The sequence below is a fragment of the Leptonychotes weddellii genome, chromosome 4 (assembly GCF_054177405.1).
Source record: "Leptonychotes weddellii isolate Sample4059 chromosome 4, ASM5417740v2, whole genome shotgun sequence".
Classification (NCBI taxonomy): Eukaryota; Metazoa; Chordata; class Mammalia; order Carnivora; family Phocidae; genus Leptonychotes; species Leptonychotes weddellii.
Genome location: NC_138372.1, coordinates 27,662,859 through 27,689,272, shown reverse-complemented (window position 1 = coordinate 27,689,272; position 26,414 = coordinate 27,662,859). Strand labels below are relative to the sequence as shown.

Sequence of the window (26,414 nt, the reverse complement as noted above, 5' to 3'; positions counted from 1 at the left end):
ACCTTGCTCTTGCAGATTCTCTGCTTCGGGGAAGTGTGGTTTTACAACGACCTCGGAGAACCTTAGGCGCAGAAGCAAGCCCGACTTGCCATGTTCTTCCATTTTGTGTTGGGGAAGCCGAGGCGCAGAAACCGAGTGGAATTCGACTAGGCGTCCTACGCGATTTGTTCTAAGCAAGCAGAGCCTTGCTCCCGGCTTCAGCTTCAGCGCGTGAGGATGGCCTAGTGACCTAATCCAAGCCCCCCAATCCCACCCCCTTGAAAACTAGCCTCCGCCTCTGTGTGAGCACAGAGGTCTCGGGCCTTCTAGAAACCTCCTTGGTCTTCATTCACGGGACTTCTGTCCTTGACCTGAAGGATTCCCTCATGTTTACACACCTTACTCAGTTACAACCCGAGAAAAGCTTTAACACTACCCTTCGGCAGATAGGCCGTCTTTACAGTTTAGCACATGGGGAACTTTTCAGGCCTGTATCATACCACTGGTAGAGTTGAGCAAACAACTGGGTAGCCTGAGGGTCCTAGCACATTTGGGGAAGACAGTTTGGAAACTTACCCCTGCCCTCACCTCCAAGCCCCCAGCTATAGGATAGATAGAAAAAACCCAATAAGCAAAGTAATCTTAAAGAGATAGTAACGGGGGCCAAGGCCAAGGCGCCTGGCTGGCTCAGTCGGTGGAGCATGTGAATCTTTTTTTTTTTAAGATTTTATTTATTTGACAGAGAGACAGCGAGAGAGGGAACACAAGCAGGGGGAGTGGGAGAGGGAGAAGCAGGCTTCCCGCTGAGCAGGGAGCCTGATGCGGGACTTGATCCCAGGACTCAATCCCAGGACTCTGGGATCATGACCTGAGCCGAAGGCAGACGCTTAACGACTGAGCCACCCAGGTGCCCCAAGGAGCATGTGATTCTTGATGGGGGTCCTGAGTTCGATCCCCATGTTGGATATAGAGATTACTATAAAATTTTTTTTAAAAAAATGGGTGCAAATGCCTGGAATATACTGGAAGCCGGAGTGATCGTTTAAACTAGAAAAGAATGTGCCGACCAAGTTGGAGAAGATACCAAGTTGAAATGCAACAGGACCAGGAACTAAAGAAGCATAAGTGGGAACCTGTGCCAGGTTCATGGTGGTAGGGGTAACTTGATGCTGGTAAACATTCCATCCCTAGAATTAACTCCCCTCATTCTGACTTTAATTAGGTTTCTGAAGTGGTATGATTATATGAAGAAAACACACTGTTAAGGCCAATGGGGTAGTCTACTGCACCTGACCTATTTCTCATTCATAAATTTACGCACTGGAGGGGTGCCTGGCTGGTTCAGTAGAGCATGGGACTCTTAATCTCAGGGTCATGAGTTCAAGCCCCTCGTTGGGCATAGAGCCTACTTAAAATTGAAAAAAATAACACACTGGTTTTATGGACCGATATAGCTGTATTAGTGATTCAGCCTTCCTGAGTATAGACTGGGGTGATTAAACTACCTGGGGGGAACCTGCCAGGGCAGCTGAGTAGCTTTCCCCAGGAAACACCCTGGTCTCTCTGTCCAGATGCACAGAAACTTATCAAAGCAAGTTTTATCCATTTCTGCCCATAGACTGTGAGCTTTTCTAGGGCAAGGACCACATCTCTCTTAACCCTGGCTACAGAGAGACAACCTATAGAAGGCTTAAAATTATTTTATCTGGGAGCATCTATGCATACAAAACTCAACAGCAGCAGCAGCTGTGGAACTGGGCTAGATTAGTTAAGTGAAGGGCAAAGACAAGCCAAACCAAAAGAAAAAGGATCTTTCAAAGTGTGTCTATATGAAGAGGGAAAATGAGCCCCGAGAGATCCTTCAAGGATCTTCTTCGCCAGGCAAAGCCAGAGCCATGTTTAAATCATCCTTCCCAATCAATGTACAGGCCTTTGTTATCTCTAATGGGACAAAAAAGAGGCTTAACTGGTCAACCTGTTGTCTAGTTTGGTATTTGCCCTTCTGTCTTGTACTTACTCCTGAATTAGTTTCCCCAAAACTCTCCAGATTTCCTGATTAATAGCTAAATGCCTAGTAGTCAAAACCCTTCATTATCTAGTCCCTACTACCTAGCTTCAAGCTCTCTTCCCAGGACCTACAAGATTTCCTACTCCGGCTAAACAAGAATGTCCTCACTATACACCACCATGATTTTCCACCACCCAACCTTTGCTCCTTTCAAGCTCCCAATTCCTTTTTTTTTTTTAAAGGTTTTATTTATTTGACAGAGAGAAAGACAGCCAGAGAAGGAACACAAGCAGGGGGAGTGGGAGAGGGAGAAGCAGGCTTCTTGTGGAGCAGGGAGCCCGATGTGGGGCTCGATCCCAGGACTCTGGGATCATGACCTGAGCCGAAGGCAGACGCTTAACGACTGAGCCACCCAGGCGCCCCGTTTTTTTTTTTTTTTAAAGATTTTATTTGAAAGAGAACGTGGGCCAGGGAGCTCAAAACGGGGGGGAGGGGCAGAGGGAGAGGGAGAAACAGACTCCCTGCTGAGCAGGGAGCCAGACTCAGGGCTCAATCCCAGGACCCTGGAATCAGGACCTGAGCCAAAGGCAGACACTTAACCCACTGAGCCACCTAGGTGCCCCACCAATTCCTACTGTTGCCTGAGTCTCATTCATCCTTTGAAACCTTGTTCCAACTCTGCCTCCCCAAATGAAAACTTCCTGGTCACCACTGCTAAGAACCTTTTCTTTTCCTTAGGCCATTATCTGTTCCATTCACGCAACACTCAGCAACTTTTACCTAACCTGCTTATGTTCCTTGCTAGACTGAGCCTCCTTCTCAGGGGTCAAGATCCAAATGCCTAAGTATATTTATGTATGTTAATTCCAAGTCAGGTACTGAGGATATAAGACGGACTAGGGCTACTTATAAAACTTGTCAGGTTAGGGGCACCTGGGTGGCTCAGTTGGTTAAGCCTCTGACTCTTGATTTCAGCTCAGGTCATGATCTCAGTGTCGTGAGATCCAGCCTTGTGTCAAGCTCCAGCTCAGCAGGGAGTCTGCTAGTGCTTCTCTCCCTCTGCCACCCCCTCAAAAAATAATAGTGTTTAAAAAAACTTGTCAGGCTTAACAAAAAAAAAACAAAAAACTTGTCAGGCTTTAAAAACTCAAATAGCTGTCCTCCACAAATAACTCAGAAGACACCAGTAATGCTTGCCAAATAATTGGAAAAACACTCAAATCCAATATAAACATGAATTTCCCTACTTATCTCTCACTAACATGAAGGCATGTTGGGTACCACACCAGGTTAAGCACCTTCACCAAAGCTCTGATGAGGCCAAACACACATAGGAACTTGCACCTCTAGATATCGAGCATGAGGAAGTTTGAAATCAGCCTATTGCTAAAGTCAACTAAAAAGTAGTTGAAATATAAAAACTATTTTCTTAAAAGCATAAAAAAGCTAACTAGGTAATAAGGAGTTACTGAGCCAAAATCTTGAGAACCCAAAGCCTAGAACTCAAAGCTGCACTGTTAAGGCATTTGCCAATCTGGAAGCCCCTGGATACCTGCAGCACACTTTTCAGAAGCCTCATGGACTGAAGGGGACAAAAATCAAAACCTAAGGCCAGCTAAAGGGGAACCCCCAGCACAGGCTCCTTAAGCTGGGATTCCTAAGTATTACACTTTTAAGATAAGGGTGAAACACAACTAAACTAGTCTTCACACAGACTTGAGACCTGGTTGTGTGCCATCTGGAAGATCTAGGGAAACTCCAGCCTTCAATCTGAATTAAGGTTTAGTAATATCCCCAGCACAGGCAACCAGAAATCCTTCTAGAGGTAGATGCTTCATCCTTGTCCTGTTTATTCCTACAATTGTTCAAATATAGTATCCGGCTCACAGATAACCTGGCACATAATGAGACAAGACACTATAAGCAACAATCAGTGAAAACAAGAGACCCGTGAAGACTTTAGTTGCTTAAATTTTAAACAAATTTAGGTAATCTTCACAATGAAGTGCTAATTATTTGAAAGTATCATTTGGGGTTAAGTAGCTGGACATTTTTCCCTAGGTAAACTTGCTTCTTTCTTCCTGAAAGTATCAGCATTATTCAAGACCAGTTTAACTGTAGCTGTGGACTATAGCACTCTCTGAAGCCATTTTTAAGGAAATAACCACCCAGGCAAGCAGTCAAGTCACTGTTCCTTAAGAACAATACTTAACAATCTTCTGATAAACATAAAATCCTTACACCCACTTTTGTATCTAAAATTTCAAAATTAAATATGTCAAAAATAAGTCATTCTAATGACCCACCCCCAATAGCATGTTCCCTGTCCCCATCCTTTTTTTTTTTTTTTTTTTTTAAGATTTTATTTATTTGACGGAGACAGCAAGAGAGGGAACACAAGCAGGGGGAATGGGGGAGGGAGAAGCAGGCTTCCCACAGAGCAAGGAGCCCGATGCGGGGCTCGATCCCAGGACCCTGGGATCATGACCTGAGGCGAAGGCAGACACCTAATGACTGAGCCACCCAGGCGCCCCCGTCCCATCCTTGAGAATCATTGCTCTGAAAACTTCATTGGCTTTTTCTGTAAGATATTCACTTTGACAGTCGGTTTTCATTTGTAAGCACAGGATGTTTTTTTATCATGACACACCTGAGGTGTAACTCCCCTAGAAACAAATTAAGGTTCTTGTCCACCAATCCATGATGCACCGAGTTTGCCTTGTCTGTGAGCTTTTCAAATGTGTATCAGTGCTACAGTGCCAGGGCCCACAAACTTTTGTGTGAGGGGCCAGAGTATTTTCAACTCCGTGGCCCATACTACCTGTTTCTGGAGTTGCCAACTGTGAAAGCAGCCACAGACGCAAACAAATAGGTGTGGCAGTGTTTCAATATAACTTTATTTACAAAACCAGGCCTTAGTTTGCTGACCCTGCTATAGTAACAAAATACAGATTCACTGAAAGGCATTACTGAATTCATTGGTGATTTATCTTTTATTGTTTTCTTAGTCAAACACTTAAAGTACAAATTCTAATTAGAGAACGTGAGATTTTGATGTTAACAAAGGGCTATTCATACTGGAAAGTTGAGAATTGCTGCTGCAGAAAGGAACGTTTTGGTCTTCAGATCTAATGAAGACCACTGTAAAGAAACCTGCTATATAACAGTGTCAAATGCATATTTTATGTCTCAGGCTGTGCTACTTTCTTTACATGGGCTATTTAACTTAATCTCGCATTTGAAAACAAAACCCAGTGATGTACATACAATTCACCTTCATTTTACAGACAAGAAAACCATGGCTCACAAATTTCAGTAGCTTGGCAAGGCTCACGCAGCAAACTAAACTCTAGGGCTACATGCATCCAAAGGCCATTCCTTTACTACACAGCCAACCCATCCTCCCTGGCAGGCAGAGAAGATTCACCATGTGTGACAGGCTGGCCCAAATTCTTGTATTCCCTGATGTTCTTCTTCTTGGGGAGCTCTTAACAATTATCTGCCTCAGGAACTTTGATCTCCCCTGTACTCCTCTGACCTAAGCATGAATACCTACTCCTTTCATTCCCCCTTAAGCTTAAGATTTTACCAAAAGAGGATAACTATTATTAAAACAAAAAACTATAACCAGGGTGGTAGATATGGCTGTTCTGAGACCACAGGTCCTGGCCTATCCTTACAGGTTTCTGTAGGTTGACTTCCTCCCTGGGCTCTGACCTACCTCCATGGGACAAAGACACTTCCCTACCTGGGAATGCTCTTAAGTTCAAGCTCTAGAAATCAAGTCTAAGGAAAAACTCCTTTTGTTAGCCTAAGGCCTACATTATAGGTCCCCATTTTCTGTCCTAGGAACTGTCTCTTCTCCGGATAAAACAACAGACAAACATGTCTAGTCCCTTTTGAGGAGATTCCAAAACCCAGCCATGGTGGTATATGTGGTCTTACTTATCCTATGGCCCCAAAGGGCAACCATATCGTAACAGCCTAACAACACTGGGAGCAGTAAGAGAGTGTCTATCATTTCCCTTTATAGAAACCTACTCTACCTCCCAGCCAGAAACCATATAGTAGGAATGGGGCTGACATTTGCCCCACATCCACTGATTCTGTAACAAGACATCAGTGCAGCAGCGTTCCCCATTCCTGATCCATCCTTCAGGACTTCTGATGGCCCCCTCAGCTGCCCTTCCTTTGTTTTGGTGTGACTATCCCACTGTAAGGCCACTCCCATGACAGCCACGGCTAGCTCCTCTTCCAGGATCAAGTGACTACCCTGGAAAAGGAAGAGATGAAACAAACTGCCCTTCAAATATTAAGTAAAATAATTCTTTAATTATTTAAAGATCACTGATGGGCTTTTAAAAAAAGTCTATAAATCTTAAATGTAATGTTTTACTGGGGAAATGGTTATAGCAGCCTCACATAAATTATTTGAATTAATAAACATTATCACAGTATTAAGAAGGCAAGGTAAACAAATAGCTTAAGTATTTTATTTGTTTGCAACTAAGCTTGTTAACACTATATAATGAAAATGTACAAAGAATAATGTTGCAGTTTTTGGTTAGATTTAAGTCAAAGACATTCATTAATAAGGAATCTTCGAATATGAATATTCCAGAATTTCTCTAAGCCATCTGATCAGAACAACTGTCTCTGAATATTACCTTACTTTGGAAGGTACTGGCATACACTTGAATTAAACTCAGAATTTTTCAAAATAAGCCCTAATCAATAAAACTATTCTATATTCAAACTAAAACAATTTTAATAGAACTTTCCTTTCCAGAAACAATAATAAAGGAAACAAGGCATTTTGTAAAATGTGGTCCTGAACAAGTCACAGTAAAAAATAAATGTATACTTAACTTCCACCTCCTCAAAACAGAGGCTACTTTCTGTTCCACAGCCTTGGAAACAAGGTGAAGAACAGTCTGTAAGCAACTTTGGGCAGGGGTTGCCAAAACAAAGCTCAAGCAGTTGAACATGGTCACTTCTTAAAAAGAATTTGGGGGAGCCTGACCACAAGGATCCAAATTCTGTTTTTAATAACCGATACAAAGGCAAAGTGGCTCCTCCAAAGTAGCAGTGCCACCAGGGGCTGGCCCAGCCCCACGCTCACCTGTGTTGTGCTCCCAAGCAAACCCTGACGCTCCCACTCCAGGGAGACTTTTTCTTTTTAGAGGTTCAGTGTCCAGGGAGCTCTGTGTGTGAATGAGGTGAGCACAGACTCCACATGGGTATTTTAAGGCTTGGAGTCAAAGTATTTTTCAACACGGCTAGGCAGAGTCCATGTGTCAAACGGCCCGTCTCCAGTTTGTCCTAATCCCTCACCACGCATTTGTAGACCTAGGACCACAGACCTTTGCTATGTCATCATAATCACACCTAATGTCCATCCTAACTTATGATTCATATTCTGTGCCTGGAAACAGTCCCTGTATTTAACAATAATACCTACAACATAAAACAATCCACCGTTACAACTTATATGGTCACAAAACATTAATGATCTTCTGTAGACCAAGCAAATGTTTTTAACCATAATTGTCGTGCATCAAATTCACAGCCAGAATCCCCAAGACCAAAAAAATTTGCACAATACAAATAATAACTTAAAATACACACACACACACACACATATACACGCACTCTCACACACACTTCTTACAGAACTGTGCTTGGGGAAACTCCATTTGTTGAGAGCCACTGAGGGCATATTTTGCTAAACTGCTGCTCCAGGTATTTTTGTTTGGAAAATCTATCACAGTAGGGCACAGCTGTTTATTGGATGAGCAGAAAAGAAAGATATGCTTGTGGCAACCAGAAAGTTTTAAGGTCTTTCAAGTTGTATAAAATGGACCTGCAGAAACGTTTAAGTGTTCTCAGGATGCAAAGTTGGAGCTGAAATGTGATATCAAACCAGTTGCAAAAAGTGTACAGCAGCCATCTCTTGAGGTCAAACCTGGTACCCAGATATGCAAGAAAGCTTCAGGACACATCTATAAATTAGGGGGGGAAAAAAGAGTTTAAGAATAATAAAAATATAGTGTCATGCTTTTTAAAAATATTAACCAATGGGAAATGTGATAAACAACATGGAGAATGTAAGTCAACACTTAAAATGTCCTAAGTTTTCCAGAATTTAAGACACCTGACTCAGCTTCAGTTTAGATATACAGCTACTTATTACTTTATGTTTTGAGTAACTAGTAGTTCCAAGATGTCCAGAATTAAGAAATTGTGACCACACACTTGATAAGCTAGCTTAAGGAATTAACTTTCATAAATTACTAATTGAACCTACCTTTCTGGAGGAAGCCAGGTAACAAACAAATTGGTACTGCAGTCAGACTACCTAGGTTTCAGTCCTGGATGAACTACTACCTTTATGAGCTTGGACAAATTATTTAACCTCTTTAAGTGCCATCCTTACCTGTAAAATGGGGCTTAACAACAGTTCCTCCCTCATAGGGTTACTGTAGATTAAATAACTTCATGAGGATTTAATGGGCTTAGCACAATGCTGGACATGCTTTTTTTTTTTAATGTTAGCTATTATTTTACTTCACAGGGGTGTTTTGCTCTCAGGAGACAAGGTATTCAGTGTCAACATCTTGCTCCTGGAAGTTGGAAAATTCAAAGAAAAACTTGACAATACTTACAGCTTGTTGGCCTTGTCCCATATCGTCGCATAATCTGATCATGTGTGAATTTCACAAAAGATTCATATTGTTCTGTAAGGGGGAAAGACAGTATATACTATCCCCAGAACTCTCCCTCAGTTTTTCAAGAATCAAGTGTCAGGATCACATCTAGCTTCCCAGTTTAAATTATCCACTCTCAGACCCTCCTTTTAATAGCCGCTCTGGGATCTGTTACTTACTTTTAGATCCCAGAGCCAAATCCCTGGCTCCTAGATTTGGTCACTGATCATCTATAATATCACATTTTCCTAATCTTGCCCCTGCTGTAACTCCATTCCCTACTAAAGGCTTCTCAAGACAGACAGACTGGCTCAGTACTACAAATCAAATTTTAGGAACTCTATAAGACATGAAGCTTGAATCTCTTTTCTGCATTCTACCCTTGCTATAAATCTCAACAGACACGTTGAATGAAAGAAGTGGGATGGGTAGAAAGCAGAGAAAATTTCATACTACCTAACTGTAAACAGTCCCACAGAACTACCTTCTAAAGAGAAACTCGGTAAAAAAGAAGGTAGTCCAACAGCCATGAACAGAGAAGTGACTTAGAGCCAACTGAACAATTTTGGGGATGGAGGTAGGAGAGGGGAAATGATATACTGGAGCTTCTTGTCTTAATACACATTATTAGTATATTAAAGGATCAAAGAAGTTTGACTATAAAGAAACCCATTTAATTGTTGTTAAACCAACAGTTCTCATTTAAAGCAGACTTTCTAACATTCTGAGGAACCATGTGGTGTGGGTCACCAGATTAGGAAATAATACTGTTACAGGAAGAAGTTGTTGTCTAAAACCTCTCTCATCCCAACACTGTCCCCTTTCACTAAATGGGTACTACTTTCTATTCCTGATTCAGATCTCTTCCTTTCATAAAAGGCTCTACTTGTTGACATCACTGTCAACTCCCTTTGCTCAAACCTGAGCTGTGCTTTCCAAACTAACGTACATCCAAATTACAGAATGCCAGATTTCCCATATCCACAAAGTGACTGCTACCAGGAAGTCTGATCGTGTCGACTATACTCCACTCCCAACCACCAGGTGGGAGGTTAGCCCAAATAAACTACTCACTGCCTTTATTCATATGGAAAAATGTCAAAAGAAAAGCTTGGCTTATCTTGTTTCAGAAATGTAAATGAAAAGTCCTTCCCATATAATGTATAAATGTATAATGTTTAGAATCACCAGAGAGTAACTTACTATTCACAACTCATTAAACTTTCTTATATGAAGTCCTGCTCTTTTTCTAAGTTACCATTTGACTGAACCTTATTATTTACCGAACCCTATTAACAATGGCACAGCCACTGCCTCAGCCTACCTGCTAGTTTGGTATTGAGGATTTGCTCATACTCCTCCCGAATTTTATCTTCATAGTCTTTTAAGAGACGCTCACATATTATTCCAACTTGTCGGAGGGTAAAGGTGGGCTGGTCCTTCTTCATCCAGGAGAAACCTGGCCAAAAGACAAATCCAGTGTTGTTCTGTTTTTTTAAAGATTTTATGTAATCTCTACACCCAACGTGGGGCTCAAACTCACAGCCCCGAGATTGAGAGTCACATGTTTCTACCTAATTAGCCAGCCAGGCACCCCAAGACAAATCCAGTTTAAATAATACATTATAGTTCTAAGGTTCAGAATTAATAACTTTATGTAAGCACTCCTAGGATACAAAAACAGTTCAGAAAAATAGTGTTCTTCACAACTCTACACGGAATATTTCACAAAATCTGTGCTTCTGCCCTTAGTTTTACAGTCAGCCCAAAGGTAAACTGAAAAGTAGGAGGAACAATGTGTATCCAGGTGTGCTAGCTGATCTGCATACAGAAAAACAGTTCTGATGCCATAACAGTGTGAGCCCATACTCAATGCTCATTTGGTAAAGAACAAGAACAAAAAGTAAGTTGATATAAAGCCCCTAGTCTGGATTAGAGAAAGTAGATTCACAGAGCTACTCAAATCCTTGGTGATTATCTAGACCTATGTTTAACTGAGGTGCATCATAATTATCTGCAGAATCCACAAAACATGATACACACTCTGATTTAATTCTAGGTTAGGGCCTGGCCATCTTTTAACTTCCACAGGTGGTTCTGATAAGAAATGGTTAGAAGTCTGATGCTTAGGAGACCAAGTAACTTTCCCTATATAATGAACTGTTAGCAAAGTCACTATGAATGAAGAAGACAATTAGGCACTACATATCTCATCCTTGATCCCTTCCAAATCTAGGAAAAGAGTGAAATGTTCGTAAGATAGTAGTTAGAAACCAAAATATTCACTGCAATGCCAGAAAACATGGAAATCGGCTTCCTGATGAGAAACGAAGCAGCAGCTCCTTTGGTAGCCCAGTTCTGAGTTCTTCCTCAAAGCTCAGCCTAGATTCCATTTCTTCAGCCCAATTAATCTGTAAACCATTTAGCACTCTGAAAGAAGTCATTTTTAACTTAAACCAAAATTTCTTCTTTACAAATGAAACCTAACCAAAAGTTCTACCCAGTCATCACTGTATTGTTTCTCTGCACCCATAACATATTCCATTACTTCAAAATTCTAATACTAAAATCTCAGAAAAATATTAAGGAGAGACTTGCTAACTATTACCACTGAAAGGTCTATCACTCATGAACACGCAAGAACAACTAAAAAGGTGCTATTCTAGAGCCAAGACCTTTGGGTCATAAGAAAAATTTTTTAAATTATTTGAGGTAAGGGGCGCCTGGGTGGCTCAGTCAGTTGGGCATCTGCCTTCAGCTTGGGTCATGGTCCTGGGGTCAGGCCCCACATCCAGCTCCCTGCTCAGTGGGGAGTCTGCTTCTCCCTCTCCCTCCACCCCCCCCACCCCCGCCAGCTTATGCTCTCACTCACTCTCTCAATAAATACTTTTTTTTTTTTTTAGATTTTTATTTATTTGTCAGAGAGAGCACAAGCAGGGGGAGCAGCAGGCAGAGGGAGAGAGAGAGGCAGACTCCCTGCTGAGTGGGGAGCCCGATGTGGGGCTCAATCCCAGGACCCTGGAACCATGACCTGAGCTCAAGGCAAACGCTTAACCGACTGAGGCACCCAGGCGCCCCTCAATAAATAAAATCTTTAAAAAAAAAATTACTTGAGGGCGCCTGGGTGGCTCAGTTGGTTAAGTGACTGCCTTCAGCTCAGGTCATGATCCTGGAGTCCCGGGATTGAGTCCCACATCGGGCTCCCTGCTCAGCAGGGAGTCTGCTTCTCCCTTGGACCCTCCTCCCTCTCATGCTCTCTGTCTCTCATTCTCTCTCTCGCAAATAAATAAAATCTTAAAAAAAAAATAAAATAAAAATTAAAAAAAATAAAAAAAATTACTTGAGGTGAAATTCACATAAAACGAATCATTTTAAGATGAACAATTCAGTGTCATTTAGTATACCCACAATTTTGTACAACCACATTTATCTAATTTCAAAGTATTTCCATCACTCCAAAGTAACACCCCTTACTATTAAGCTGTTTCTCCCCATTCCCTTCTATCCTAGCTCCTGGCCAACACAATCTGTGTTCTGTAAGGAGACAATTTTTAATCAAGGTAATTTTTTAACTCTCAGAACTACTAAAAAGTAGAATAGTTTGTAAGAAAATAAACTCCTTTACGGTTAAAGGACAGAGTTCACCACCAATGGAGATGTTTACACACCAGCCTCTTGACTATTTGCAGGGATATGGCAGGCAAGACTGGTGGCTGAACTATGTGACCATGAAGATTGTCTCCAACCCTGAGATTCTATTTTTGAGCACATCCTCTCTGACCACCTGTCAATGTTATAGAGCACTGCTGTCACACAAATGTGTGCAATGATGGAAATGTCCCATAGTTGTGCTAATACAAGAACTACATGTGGCTAACTAAGCACTTGCAATGTGGCTACTGCACCCAAGAAACTAAATGTTAAAATTTCATTAAATTTTAATTAACTTAAATGCCACATGTGGCTAATCTAATGGCTAAGATATTAGACACTGCAGTTACAGAGGGTACTTCTACACTGGGTGGATGGAAGCCAAATCACATCAACCTAAGGTTTTTTCCCAATTTCATGACTCTATGGTTTGAAAAGTATTTACAAGTAGTGATATAATGCATACATTTTACCAATTTTATTACTTTAGATGAAATCAATTCTGGATTAGGAAACCATCATTTTAAGAACCATTTACAAACTCTTTTTTCTTTTCTTTTTTTTTTTTTTTAAAGATTTTTATTTGTTTATTTGACAGAGAGAGAGACAGCGAGAGAGGGAACACAAGCAGGGGGAGTGGGAGAGGGAGAAGCAGTCTTCCTACCGAGCAGGGAGCCTGATGCGGGACTCGATCCCAGGACCCTGGGACCATGACCTGAGCCGAAGGCAGACGCTTAACGACTGAGCCACCCAGGCGCCCCTCTTTTTTCCTTTTCCAAGTTTTTATTTAAATTCCAGTTAGTTAACATACAGTGTAATATTAGTTTCAGGTGCAGAATTTAGTGATTCATCACTTACATACAACACCCAAGGTTCATCACAGTGTACCATTTACAAACTCTTAAATGGTTGGTCTGTCCACACTAATGTTTGCTTACCTGGAGAACTAGGTGCTGTGAGTGCTGAGGAATGAGGCTGACTTTCCGAAGTACAAGCTTCACTCTGATTAAGAACAACTTCTAAATGTCTCCACCTCTGATAACGACTATATTCTTGTTTTATGTTCTGAAAAATTTGTTCTAATAAAAAAAAGAAACACATTTGAGCATTCACTTTATTGTGCCATTTCTTCAAACTTCTTGTCCCTTACCTCATGTTATTAATATTAGCAAGAAAAATGTTTATTCTGAATAAAGCACTCCTCATATAACCCCCCAAAGTATTCCTTCTTATTGCTATTTCAACAATGCATGGAAGAGCAGCTATTTTAGCATAAGCCCTCCAGACAGTTCCCTTTGCTTGTTTTCCTGTGACAGTGAAGACCACAGTTTCCTTTAGGATTAACTAGTACAACTTACAGCAAAACAAAAAACTCATCTTTCACCTAATAAGGAGCTATTTTTGATCTGTGTTAAGCTGCACAATTTTACAAACTAGTGTACTGGGGTGATTCTCTTACCACCCAAGGCCTTCTAAAAATGAAGCTCTTGTCCCATTTGGGACTCAAGATCTTTGCGGTAGAGGACAGCAGAAACCACAATATGGTCACCTCGTGGACACAGACCATGGGGACACCCGAGATTTATTGCTTGGAACCAATGATCAGGGCTTAGAAAAGAACTTTCTGATCCTACTGAGAGCCAATACTTGATATAACTCAGATTACTATTCTGAGTCTAAGTAATCATAAACCAAATTTGCTAATGCTACTGAAGGGAGTCCAGGACACACAAATTCACTTTGAAGTACATTCCTAGAGACAACACAGTCTGAAAGGATGTGGTTTTCAAGTTTTTCATTTTTGTGGTAGAATATGTATCTACTTTCCAGATAATAAAGCCTCCTTATCAAAAATAAAACCCAGGAGGGGCGCCTGGGTGGCTCAGTTGGTTAAGCGACTGCCTTCGGCTCAGGTCATGATCCTGGAGTCCCGGGATCGAGCCCCGCATTGGGCTCCCTGCTCGGCAGGGAGTCTGCTTCTCCCTCTGACCCTCCTCCTCCCTCTCATGCTCTCTGTCTCTCATTCTCTCTCTCGCAAATAAATAAAATCTTAAAAAAAAATAAAATAAAACCCAGAACAGATCACCACCCTTCTCACATTATTCTAATGTATCCTTTGCTATAATCGTATTTTTTAAATGGGGTTGAGTGTTAATAATGCCATTTGCTTCTTCCTAGCTGTGTGACTATGACCTTGGAAAATCTTTCAGGATCTTTAGCGTACTTCTTCAATATAAATGTTTACTGCCTACCCAATGAAGTTTTGAAAACAAGTGACAGTACAGCCTAGGAACTAACACAAACTCACAGTATCTCACACATAACTAAATTTGCTAACACTCAGCCCAAACACACAAACAATGTAGGATTAGCAAGGCTTTCCCTTAAAAATGCTATGAAGTTCATATTTTAAGATCCCTGAATTTATGAAGTCTTCGCTTCATCTTTAAAATGTATTATTCACTATGCATATACCTGCCAGATTCAATATAAGGATGCAAGGAACTGCAATGACTTGAAACAAGAAAGGACAAGTATGAGGACAATGCTCATGAGAACAGAAGGTCTTTGATAAACCTCTAACTGCCTCCTGTATGGTGAAGTGAACAAATGGAAAGATACAACTTTTAGGCTGGTTAAAGGACAAGCAAGTCCAAGAATCTAAACATGGCATGCACAGTAGAAAAATAAGGAAGTAGGGGCGCCTGGGTGGCTCAGTTGGTTAAGCGACTGCCTTCGGCTCAGGTCATGATCCTGGAGTCCCGGGATCGAGTCCCACATAGGGCTCCCTGCTCAGCAGGGAGTCTGCTTCTTCCTCTGACCCTCCTCCCTCTCATGCTCTCTGTCTCTCATTGTCTCTCTCGCAAATAAATAAAATCTTAAAAAAAAAAAGAAAAAGAAAAATAAGGAAGTACATGTGATTTTCTCTCCGAGAAGGCCACTTTAAAAAAATGCAAATTTCTTTTTAACAGTGGATGATAACTTTAATCTTTGCATCCCATTATTATTTGACATTGTGCTTCTGGGTTATATCAGACTAAGCCTATCCTCCAAATTCTACAATGGTTCCTAGCGTTCCAGACCAAAATTCAAACTTTTTTTTTCTTCCAAAATTCAAACTCTTCGGGGCGCCTGGGTGGCTCAGTGGCTCAGTCAGTTAAGTGTCTGCCTTCTGCTCAGGCCATGATCCCAGGGTCCTGGAACTGAGCCCTGCATCGGGCTCCATGCTCAGCAGGGAGTCTGCTTCTCCCTCTCCCTCTGCCTCTCCTCTCTCCTCAGCTTGTGCTCTCTCAAATAAAGAAATAAAATCTTAAAAAAAAATTTAAACTCTTCAACATGGCATTCCATGTCTTCCAAGACTTGGCCCCAAATTGTTTCCAGTTCCATCTCCCATTATAGCCCATTATATATAGTTACATTACATTATCCTTTCCTTAATTTGTGCATTTTCAGGGCTTTGCTCAAGCAGTTTTCCTTTGCTTGAAATGTGGCTATCTTTCTTCCTTCACCGTAATTCAAGACCTAGCTAAAATGCTACCTCAATCTGGATGTTACTCACCAAGCCACAAGTCATGATCAATTAATCGCTTTGCACCTGGACTCACTCCATGTTTACAAACATCTCCCTCAGGTCAGCAACACCCTCCTATGCCTGGTATCAACTTAGCTCTTTTAAGCAATAAAAGGCTTAATTTTATATGCCTTTTCCATAAAAAGTGCTATGACACATATTTTTATAAAGTGAAGTAAAAACAGTTTCTTGACCATTTCTGAGAGAACTTCATAACCTTTGAGGTAACAATTATGATGTTATAAAATGAAATCAGATTTTTAAATTCACTTTTCTATTAGTTAGCTTTATTCTTTCTATTTGTAAAGCAACTAACATTTCCTCCCCCATTCCTCCTTTTTAATCCAGAAAACATTGCTTTCACTTAAGCCAAAGCATCATATAATCATTCATACTTAATGTTTCTTTCTTGACAGAACCATATTCCAATAAGCATTAAGGAGTTTAACTGATCAATCTTTACAAATGAATATTTTAAATAAAATATTTTAATATAAATGACCAAGAAGGTAGTTTGCATGATCTATGCGAAAATTAAAATTTAAAATAGGGACTCCCATTACTGCACTCTGCAATACTGAGGCTTCCAAATACATTCAACAACTATTTATCAAACATTTGCTGTAATGTGAACTATAACAAAATTAGTTTACAGGATACTGTTGGAAGAAATAAAACATATGCATAAAATCAATCAAGACAGGGCAAGTATTAATTCTATTTTGCAGAAGAGAGATCCAGAAAGATTATATGACTATCCTTGGTATCTGTAGGAATAGAAGAAAAGATATCACTTCAAGTGGGCATTTTGTCCCGTTTTTCTTTTCTTTTTTTTCTAAATAGGCTCCATGCTTAGCATGGAGCTCAACATGGGGCTTGAACTCAGGACCCTGGGATCAAGACCCTGATGCTTAACTGACTGGGCCATCCAGGCACCCCTGTCCCCTGCTTTTGAAGAGCTCTTTACAAAAAACTTTTGCAAACATTATCTCATTCAGTACATAAGGCTTTGCAACATTAAGTGGTCAGGGAATTTGAAGTAGAACAGAGTTCCTTATGGGGCAGGGTTAGTCAGGTAATGGATAGGAGACTTGCAAAAATGACTGTATTTGTACTAGCAAATACAAGGGGAAAATATCATGATGGAAGGCAAGGGTAACAGGCACACCCAGGTGGGTGTGGAGAAAGAGCAGCAAAAGCATAGTCAGGGGGAAAAAATGTGTAAAAGACTAAGGAAGACATATGGTTATAGCTGATAAGTCCTTTGAATGCCAGAATAAAGAAGAGGTGAACATGAGAAAGAGTGGGAGAGCATGGCTGGCAACTGCAGGAATCTCTGTGCGAGAGAGTATGAGGGCCTGAAATCTGCATTATGGATATGCAGAGGAAAGAGGAAATAAAGCCCAAAGGCACTGGTAACTTAAAAGGGATGAAGAAAAGAATTTTAAGGCAGTCCTAAGGTTTCACTTACGCTTGAGGAATAGAAAAACACAAAGAAATAACTCGCCGAAGTCCAGTTTTGAGGACCCTCCCCCATTTCCAGGAGCCCTTTAAAACTGTTACATATTAATTGTGATGCACTTTCCCCTCTATTCCTGCACAATGGTTGGCGCGGGGGGGGGGGTTGTCCTAACTTTACAGTCACACTAACTCCCCCCTTTCCTTGAGCAGTGTGTAACCCTTACTGAAAGAATCTCTGTTATGAATAGATGGAACTCCTGCTTCCGGAACCTCTGTATGTTTAAGGATTCTCAAATAAATTCTAGCTAACGACCTACCAATTTCAAGCTATATATGGTACAAGACAATAGCCATACAAAAAAAGAACATGGCCAGTCCCTTGGAAATAGGTTGAAATCGGATTCTATGACTTCTGCGACGGCCTCTGGTCCCTAAAGACTTCTGGAAATCAGGTCTCCCTCCAAGCTACAGTACAGTGAACAGCACGCACTCAGGCCCCTTCCCAGGAACCCGCCCCAACCCCCACCTTCAAGGCCGGGTTCGTGAGTAGAATCCCATTTTCCATGGCCCACTGGATCTGCTGGGCGGCTCTGTGCAGGCCCGGGCAGCGGAGGCAGGAGGGGCTTCGCGCACGGGAAGGGCCCCGAGCGACCAGGGATATTCTCATCTTCCTCTTGCTGCCCACCCCTCCAGTCTCTCCAGCTCCAGGAAAACCGAAAACGGACACTGGGGCCCCACCATCCCTCCCGGATATCTCCCATCCCCGGAAGCGACAAGGCCCAGCGGCACCCCAGTTCCCGTTTCTCAGGGCAAAGAAGGGGTCTGTGGGTGAAACAGCCTAGCGCCCAGAGCCGCCCCACCCCCACCCCCCAAAATGCCTGGGCCTGGCTTCCTGCCAGGCCCGCAGCATAGGTTACCCGGTGTTGGAAGGCGCCGCTCGCTGCCGGGCGGGGCGGACTGCTGCAGAGTCGGCGGTGGGGTCTGCGTCTGGAGAAGTGGCGGCGGCTCGGCGTCCGGGGGCCTGAGGCCCGGAGTGGGGCCGGGCAAAGGGGCGCAGCGCCGCCGCTTCGGGGAACCAGGGCTCAGCAGCGCCGCCTCGAACTCCATGGGCCGCTTCAACGTCGCCCCGCACGCCATGCCGCCGAGGGGCCAGGGACCAGGAGCGGACACGGAGGTAACTGCGGCCCAACCTCCAGCTCCTCAGCGGAGCTCGCAAGCCTAGCCGGCTCCAATGGCGCCTCCAGCACCCGGCAGCGGCTCTGGCCCCGCCTCCTGTGACGTCACGGGCCCCGGCCACCGCCAGGCAGAGGGGGAGAAGCCGGAAGAGGGCCGCTCTGGGAGGCCGGTCAGCCACGTTCCGGTCCGCGGCGCCCCCCGCTGAGGAAATGGAACAGTCTGGGCGGAGAGCTTGGTCTCCAGGCAACCTCGGGAAGGCCCCCACCCCCGCCTCCGCCCCTCCCGGGGTCCCATCATCCCCCACCCCCCACCCCGGGTCCCCCCAGTTCCTCGAGCCTTCGCGCCGGGGTGGCCCCTTAGGTTTTCGCACCTGCGCGGCAGTGGCGTGGGGGAGGGGTGAGCTCAGAGAGGCCGGTTGAGAGGGCGCGGGGGTCGGGTGTCTCTGGGTCCGGTAAACCTCCGATCTAGGCCGCTCTAGTCCCCGTAGTGGAAGAGAAGGGCATTCTAAAAGGTCTTCAAGGGCATTCCCGAGTCCAGGGAAGTCTTCACTTAAGCATAACCTGAGATCTGAGTATGGATTTTAGGAAGTCCACCAACACCATGAAATTGTGTGCAAAATTGTGTATATGTATCTTGGGAAAGATGACCCATATCTTCAGCAGCTCATCAAAGGGGTCTGCTACTCACAATAGTTAAACACAAAACCCACTGGCTTAAATCACCCTGGAATGGTGTCAGAGTGTTAAGGACTTAAGCAGGTAACTGATTGCCAGTCTCCGCCTCTGACCTGGCAGCTCAATGCTTCCTCGGGTCTATGAGAATTCTTTACAGCAGGGACAGATGTAAAATGCCTTTGAGGGGCGCCTGGGTGGCTCAGTTGGTTAAGCGACTGCCTTCGGCTCAGGTCATGGTCCTGGAGTCCCGGGATCGAGTCCCGGGATCGAGTCCCGGGATCGAGTCCCGCATCGGGCTCCCTGCTCGGCAGGGAGTCTGCTTCTCCCTCTGACCCTCCTCCCTCTCATGCTCTCTGTCTCTCATTCTCTCTCTCTCAAATAAATAAATAAAATCTTTAAAAAAAAAATGCCTTTGATAAATCTGGAAAGATACATAGATAACAGGAGGGTTCCACTTTCAGAAACTGTATGTGCTTATGTATTACTGAGAAACAGGTCAAATGCTTTCAAACTGACCACCAAAGAATCTGTGATCCAAAAAAGGTTAAAACCTTTCTATAACTATTCATATACGTTGAATAATGGCCATTCCTCCTGGGATCTGTCTGCTTCAACATAGCTCTGGGGGTTTCCAGTACAGTGCAAGTTTCAGATACTCTTCTCTAATAGGCCATATCCCAGATCAGCGTGCCCCAATAGTTGAGTTGGAAAATATGGTCATACTCCCTCAGTTCCATTCCTTGTCCCTTTTCTGTTGCTTTTCTCTGGATCTTCCCTAATTTCTCCAGATTTTATAAAGATCAGATCACAGGTCAAGTTTTTTTTATCTTTTTTTTTTTTTTTTAAAGATTTCATTTCTTTATTTGAGATACAGAGAGAGAAAGGGAGAGAGAGAGAGAGAGAGAACGCACAAGAGGCAGAGGGAGAGGGACAAGCTGTCTTCTCATTGAACAGGGAGCCCGACATGGGGCTGGATCCCAGGACCCCAGGACCACCACCCGAGCTGAAGGCAGCTGCTTAACCGACTGAGTCACCCAGGCACCCCTGTATTTATCTTTGACAAATAACAGAAATAATTCTAAGATGACTAAACATACTGATGTCAAATTTATTTTATCCCATCTCTTTTTCATTAGGACATAAGTAAGGTTTACAATAGGCTAGTAAGCTAGAAATAGAATATGAGGGCCAAACTAAAAAGATATCACAATTATCCTAAAGTTAAATATGTCTGTGACTGAATTTGAAACAGTTCTGAGCTTCCTGGTTGCCAGGGCAAAAATTAAAACATAGTATATGGCATCCTTTTTTTAAAAAAAGATTTTATTTGACAGAAAGAGAGCACAAGTAGGCAGAGCAGCAGGCAGAGGTAGAGGGACAAGCAGGCTCCCTGCTGAGCAGAGAGCCCCACACGGGACTCGATCCCAGAACCCCCGGGTTAACGACCTGAGCCAAAGGCAGACACCCAAGTGACCCAGCCACCCAGGCGCCTGGCATCTTTTTTTTTTTTTTTTAATAGTACATGGTATCTAAAAGGAATTAGTGAATCAGAGAAGACAGACCATACATTTTTTTCCATAGCTAAAAATGCTAATTCTAAAGGTAGTTGCTCATGTGACTTTATTAGGAACCAGTGAATGATATAACAAAGCAATCAAAAAGATTTGAACAACAAATGCAAAAGCTAAATTCATATAGATATTTCTTGTTATGCTCAATAAAAGCCAAAGACATAAAAGCAACCTAGTGATGACTATTTTTTAAGGGGCTTTTCTAATGTGTAAATTGTTTTCTGTGGTCTAAAGTGGTCCAAAGTTAGAACTTAGAATGTTTGAAAAGTGTGTCCCCTGGGTCATCATTAACAGCACTTTTTCTAGCTAGGGTTTTGCTAAGTGCTTTGATAATCAGTCTCTTCCCTATGATCCTTTAAAACTTTGAGCGTGCCTTGTAATATTAGTGTTTTAAAACAGGAAGTTATAATTTGTTTACATATTTGACTGTGCATCAAAACTATCAATTCCTTGAGAATAATAACCAGGCCTCATTCATCTGTGTTTCCCCATCCCAGCACAGTGCTTGAATACAGTGGGGGTAGGCATAGAATAAATATTGGTCAAATGCATAAATGGTAATTATTTTGAGGTTGTTCTCTCCGTCCCTGAGAGTTGATAGTCCACATTGCTGAGTAAGGGTGGATTCAGATGATTCAGAAACCAACCAAGTAGGTGGTATATCCTATTATAAGTTGCAGTTGACAGTGGCCCAACCAGAGAGAGATCCTTGAGGGAAGCAGATGGGCTGCTCTGACAGCCACTTGTTGTGGTGTCTCCTTATGGGGTCACCACAGTACAGGTCTGCATTGCTGTGCATATCCAGACACTTGACCAATCTTACACATGCACACACATACATACACAGTACTAATTACCAGGCACTATGCTCTCATGGTTGAGGTTACTGTGGTATGAAAAGAGACATGGTTCCTGTCCTTCTAGAGCTTCCAGTCTGTTAGAGATGGCAGACAATCAAATAATCACAACGACAAATATATAATCACAAACTGTGACAAGGACTAGGAAGGAAAAGGACAGAATATTATGAGAGAGTACAACAGACATCTTAACTGGTCTTGGAGAGTAATGAAGACTTCCCTGAAGAAGTGACATTTGAGGGGCGCCTGGGTGGCTCAGTCGTTAAGCGTCTGCCTTCGGCTCAGGTCATGATCCCAGGGTCCTGGGATTGAGCCCCTCATTGGGCTCCCTGCTCTGCAGGAAGCCTGCTTCTCCCTCTCCCACTCCCCCTGCTTGTGTTCTCCCTCTTGCTGTGTCTCTCTCTGTCAAATAAATAAATAAAATCTTAAAAAAAAAAAAAGTGACATTTGAGCTAGGAGTTAACTAAGCAAAGACAGATTGGGAACATTTCAGTCCGAGGGGACAGCATATCCAGTATCTTTTATAAAAAAGGCCATAATGTGTTTGAAGAATCAAAGGAAGTCTCAAGTGGCTGTGGTACAAAGCAGGAATGAAGAGAGTCAGGGAGGAAAAACTGATGAGGAAGGCAGGAGCCTGATCATTTAATGCCCTGTTGGCTGCCAAGAGATTTTTTACCTTTATCTTCTTCTTTTTTTTTAAGATAAACTTTGTTTGTTTGTTTCTTTTTTAATTTTTATTTTTTTGGAGAGAGTGCAGGAGCAGGGCAGAGGGAGAATCCTAAGCAGGCTCCACACCCAGCACAGAGCCCGACCTAGGGCTTGATCTCAAGATCCCGAGATCATGACCTGAGCTGAAATCAAGAGGATGCTCAACCAACTGAGCCACCCAATCACCCCTACCTTTATCTTAAGAGCAGTGGGAAGGCAGTTCCAGGGTTAAGGTGGGAACAAAAGAGCTGAAGTATGATTAGATCTACATTTGAAAAGATCCCTAGCTGCTGTATGGAGAACTGGTTGGAGGAGAGCAGGGGTGGATGGAAATCAGTAGAGGTTATTGTATCTGTCCAGATGCATGCCTTATCGTATTAGTTTTATAATATTACAAGGAACCTCCCACCTCCCAGCACACACAGTCTTTCATATCCCCACCTGTGGGTGTTTCTTTGCTAGTTCATCCTGTGAAAGCTCTGCAGTAGGTCTCTCATGCTCTGTTTACTGGTACCAGCAGTTCTCTGACCCAGGGGCATGGCTGGGCTAAAGCTGGGGATGGGAATGAAAGGAAAGAAGGATACCATCTTTGCCTAAAGTTTTCAAAGGAGTTGTCTATATTTGCTGTCTCCTTTTACATGCTTCCTACCCACCAAGCATCAACCCACATCAGTCTAATTTCTGCCCCTCCCATTCCACTAAAACAGGTAAAGTCACCAATGATCTCCAAGCTATGGAGAGAAGCAGACTGACACAAGCAAAGTTTAGAAGATAAAGTGAACACTGGAACCTGGCTGGCTCAGTTGGGAGAGCATGTGACTCTTGATCTTCGGGTTATGAGTTCAAGTCCCATGTTGGGTGTAGAGGTTACTGAAAAAGATGTTAACTTTAGAAAATAATAAAATTTTAAAAAACAAACAAAAGATAAAATGAACAGAACTTGGTGAGGATTACGTATGGAGGTGAGAGAGATGAAGGACTCAGGTATGACTCTTTCCCAGTGCCATTTTCCAAGGAAGTTTTTATCAGGTAAGGACCAGACTGGGGAGGAAGTTATGCGTAGTTTTGTACATGTTGAGTTAGAGGTCCCTTTAAAGCATCATGTGGGATTTTCAAGTGGGGAGTGTGTGTGTAAATCTGTGGGTCTGGAATTCAGAAGTCTGGGTTGGAGAAAAAACTAGAATCATTAGTGTAAAAATGGTGATTGAAGTTACGGGGGATTGTTTAGGGTAGGAATTCTTAGCCATTTTTAAAAATGTTTTAATTTTCGGATAGTCTATCAATATCCATTGGCTATCCATTGGATACTAATAGACTACCTGGAAATATGTAATATTTACCCATTGGATATTAATAAACTATCAGGAACTATATAATATAAAGGCAAAATATCTTGAGATTTAAGAAACATACTGCAAAGGGAATTCTTCTGTTTTAAATTTTGTTTATTTTTAAGTAGTCTCTACACCCAACGTGGGGCTCAAACTCACAACCCCAAGATCAAGAGTCACGTGCTCTACCAACTGAGCCAGGAGCCCCAGGAAATTCTAATAATGGCCTGAAACAAAGAGTACCAAATTATCTGAGCAAGACCTAGGAATTGGGGTAGAAGTCAGGAGAGAAGTGGTAAAATCCATCCAAAGTTTTCATGTGAGTGGAGAATGGAGAAATAAAAGCATTCTAAAGATCATATCTTGTTGTGGGAAGGGAAGGAAGAAGTGGGGGAAGAAAGCATCTCTGTAAGGCAAATAGTTGGTATTTTTTTATATGACAATAGAAAAATATGTGTGCAATAATAAGTATAAGGAAAGGAGAAGAAATTGTAAATGAAAATGGAAAAGTATGGTAGAACTCAAAAATTAACAAGAAAAAGAAAAAGGGGGAGCCAATGGTAATTTGATAAAATGAGTGGAATCAGCAAAGTAAAATAAATAATAAACATAGTCTCAATTGACAGAACTGAGTGCTATCAATTGCCATTAAATGTAAATAAACAGAACTATCCCGCTGAAAGACAGATTGTCAGACTGAGTTAAAAATGAACCCAACTAGGGGCACCTGGGTGGCTCAGTGGGTTAAGCATCTGCCTTTGGCTCAGGTCATGATCCCAGGGTCCTGGGACTGAGCCCTGTGTGGGACTCCCTGCTCAGCTGGGAGCCTGCTTCTCCCTCTCGCTCTGCCTCTCCCCCATGCTTGTGCTCTCTCTCTCTCTCTCAAATGGATGAATAAAATCTTAAAAAAAAAAAATGAACCCAACTATGTACTGTATATAAGAAACAGATTTAAAGTGCAGTGATAAAAGGGTCCCTGGGTGGCATAGTTGGTTAAGTGTCTGACTCTTGTTTTCAGTTCAGGTTGTGATCTCAGGGTCCTGAGATCGAGCCCCACACCAGGTGCCACACTCAGGGTGGAGTCTGCTTGAGATTCTCCCTCTCCCTCGCTCCTCACTCCTCTCCCTACTCTCCCCCCACCAGTCTCTCTCTTTCTCTCCCTCAAATAAATAAATCTTAGATTTTATTTATTTATTTATTTGAGAGAGTGTGAGAGCAAGAGAGATCACAGAGGCAGAGGGAGAGGGAGAAGCAGACCCACTGCTGAGCGGAGAGCCTGACATGGGGCTCGATCTGATGACCCTGAGATCATGACCTGAGCTGAAGGCAGATGCTTAACCAACTAAGCCATCCAGGCGCGCCCCCCCTTTTAAAGATTTTATTCATCCATTTGGAGAGAGTGAGAGCGAGAGAGATAAAATAAATAAATAAATCTTAAAATAAAAATGCAGTGATAAAGAAAAGTTGAAAATAAGGAGTGGGCAAGGCAAATCCAGCAAATACTAAGTAAAAGGAAGGCAGAAGTGGCAATGTTAATATCAGTAGGAATCTAAAGAAAAAGAACTCAGTGGGATAATATGATACAATAATAGAAAGCATAATTTAAGAAGTTTTAATAATTATAAACTAAACAACATGGCAGCTAAATATACAAAGCAAAAACTACTAAAGGGCTCCTGGCTGGCTCAGTGGGTAGAGCAGGCAACTCTTGATCTCTGGGTCATGAGTTCAAAGCCCACATTGGGCGTAGAGCCTACTTAAAAACAAATAATAAAAATAAAAATATATATGTATTAGAAAGGCAAAGAGAACTTGATAGAAATACAATCATATTGTGATTAAATAGATTTAGTACTGAATAATAGGCAAGAACATAAAAGAACTGAGCAGGGAGCCCAACATGGGACTTGATCCCAGGAACCTGAGATCATGACCTGAGCCAAAGTCTGATGGTTAACCGACTGAGCCACCCAGGCACCCCTAAACAAATTTGGCTTAATAGTCATTTATGGATCCTAACATCCATTGAATGGAGAATATCCTTTTTTTAATATGCACATGAATCATTTACAAAATTAGACCATATACTTGTGTCACAAAGAAAACATAAATGTATTTTTTTCAAAAACAAATTTATAGAGTACACTTTAATTATAATCCAATAAAATTAGAAATACATAATAAAAAGGTGAAGGGGAGGCACCTGGTTAGCTCAGTGAATAGAACATGCAACTCTTTTTTTTTTTTTTAAGATTTTATTTATTTTTTTGACAGAGAGAGACATAGCGAGAGCAGGAACACAAGCAGGGGGAGTGGGAGAGGGAGAAGCAGACTTCCCGCAGAGCAGGGAGCCCAATGTGGGACTCGATCCCAGGACCCTGGGATCATGACCTGAGCTGAAGGCAAACGCTTAACGACTGAGCCACCCAGGCACCTAGAACATGCAACTCTTGATCCCGGGGTCATGAGTTCGAGCCCCACATTGGGTGTAGAGAGCACTAAAAAAAAAATAAATTAAGAAAAAGATGATAGGTAAATCTTTGAATGCCTGGAAATTAATAAGCATATTCCTAGATAAAATTGAAATCAAAGAGGAAATAAAAATTGAAATTGTAAACTAGAAAGCAATAAAAAAGAGAACATTTCAGATTAAAACATATACACAGCAAACAGTTCCTTCTGTAGTCAGGGCAAATTTTATAGCCTAGTGCCTTCAT

At 42.3% G+C, this 26,414-nt stretch overlaps 1 protein-coding gene across 2 annotated transcripts; it reads right to left on the bottom strand.

The window, feature by feature from the left end:
• Nucleotides 1-4,961: 4,961 nt before the first annotated feature.
• Nucleotides 4,962-18,639, bottom strand: AKIRIN1 (akirin 1). 2 transcript variants are annotated; one of them, XM_006742571.3, is made up of 5 exons: nucleotides 18,295-18,639; nucleotides 13,284-13,424; nucleotides 10,019-10,153; nucleotides 8,653-8,724; nucleotides 4,962-7,989 (listed from the first exon to the last, which is right to left on the bottom strand). In XM_006742571.3, exons 1-5 carry the CDS (start codon nucleotides 18,512-18,514, stop codon nucleotides 7,979-7,981), a joined length of 579 nt encoding a protein of 192 aa, XP_006742634.2. In that variant the 5' UTR covers nucleotides 18,515-18,639; the 3' UTR covers nucleotides 4,962-7,978. The 2 variants fall into 2 exon arrangements, with proteins under 2 accessions (XP_006742634.2, XP_030894135.2); XM_031038275.2 differs by lacking the exon at nucleotides 18,295-18,639 and adding an exon at nucleotides 17,904-18,243.
• Between the last annotated feature and the right edge of the window lie 7,775 nt (nucleotides 18,640-26,414).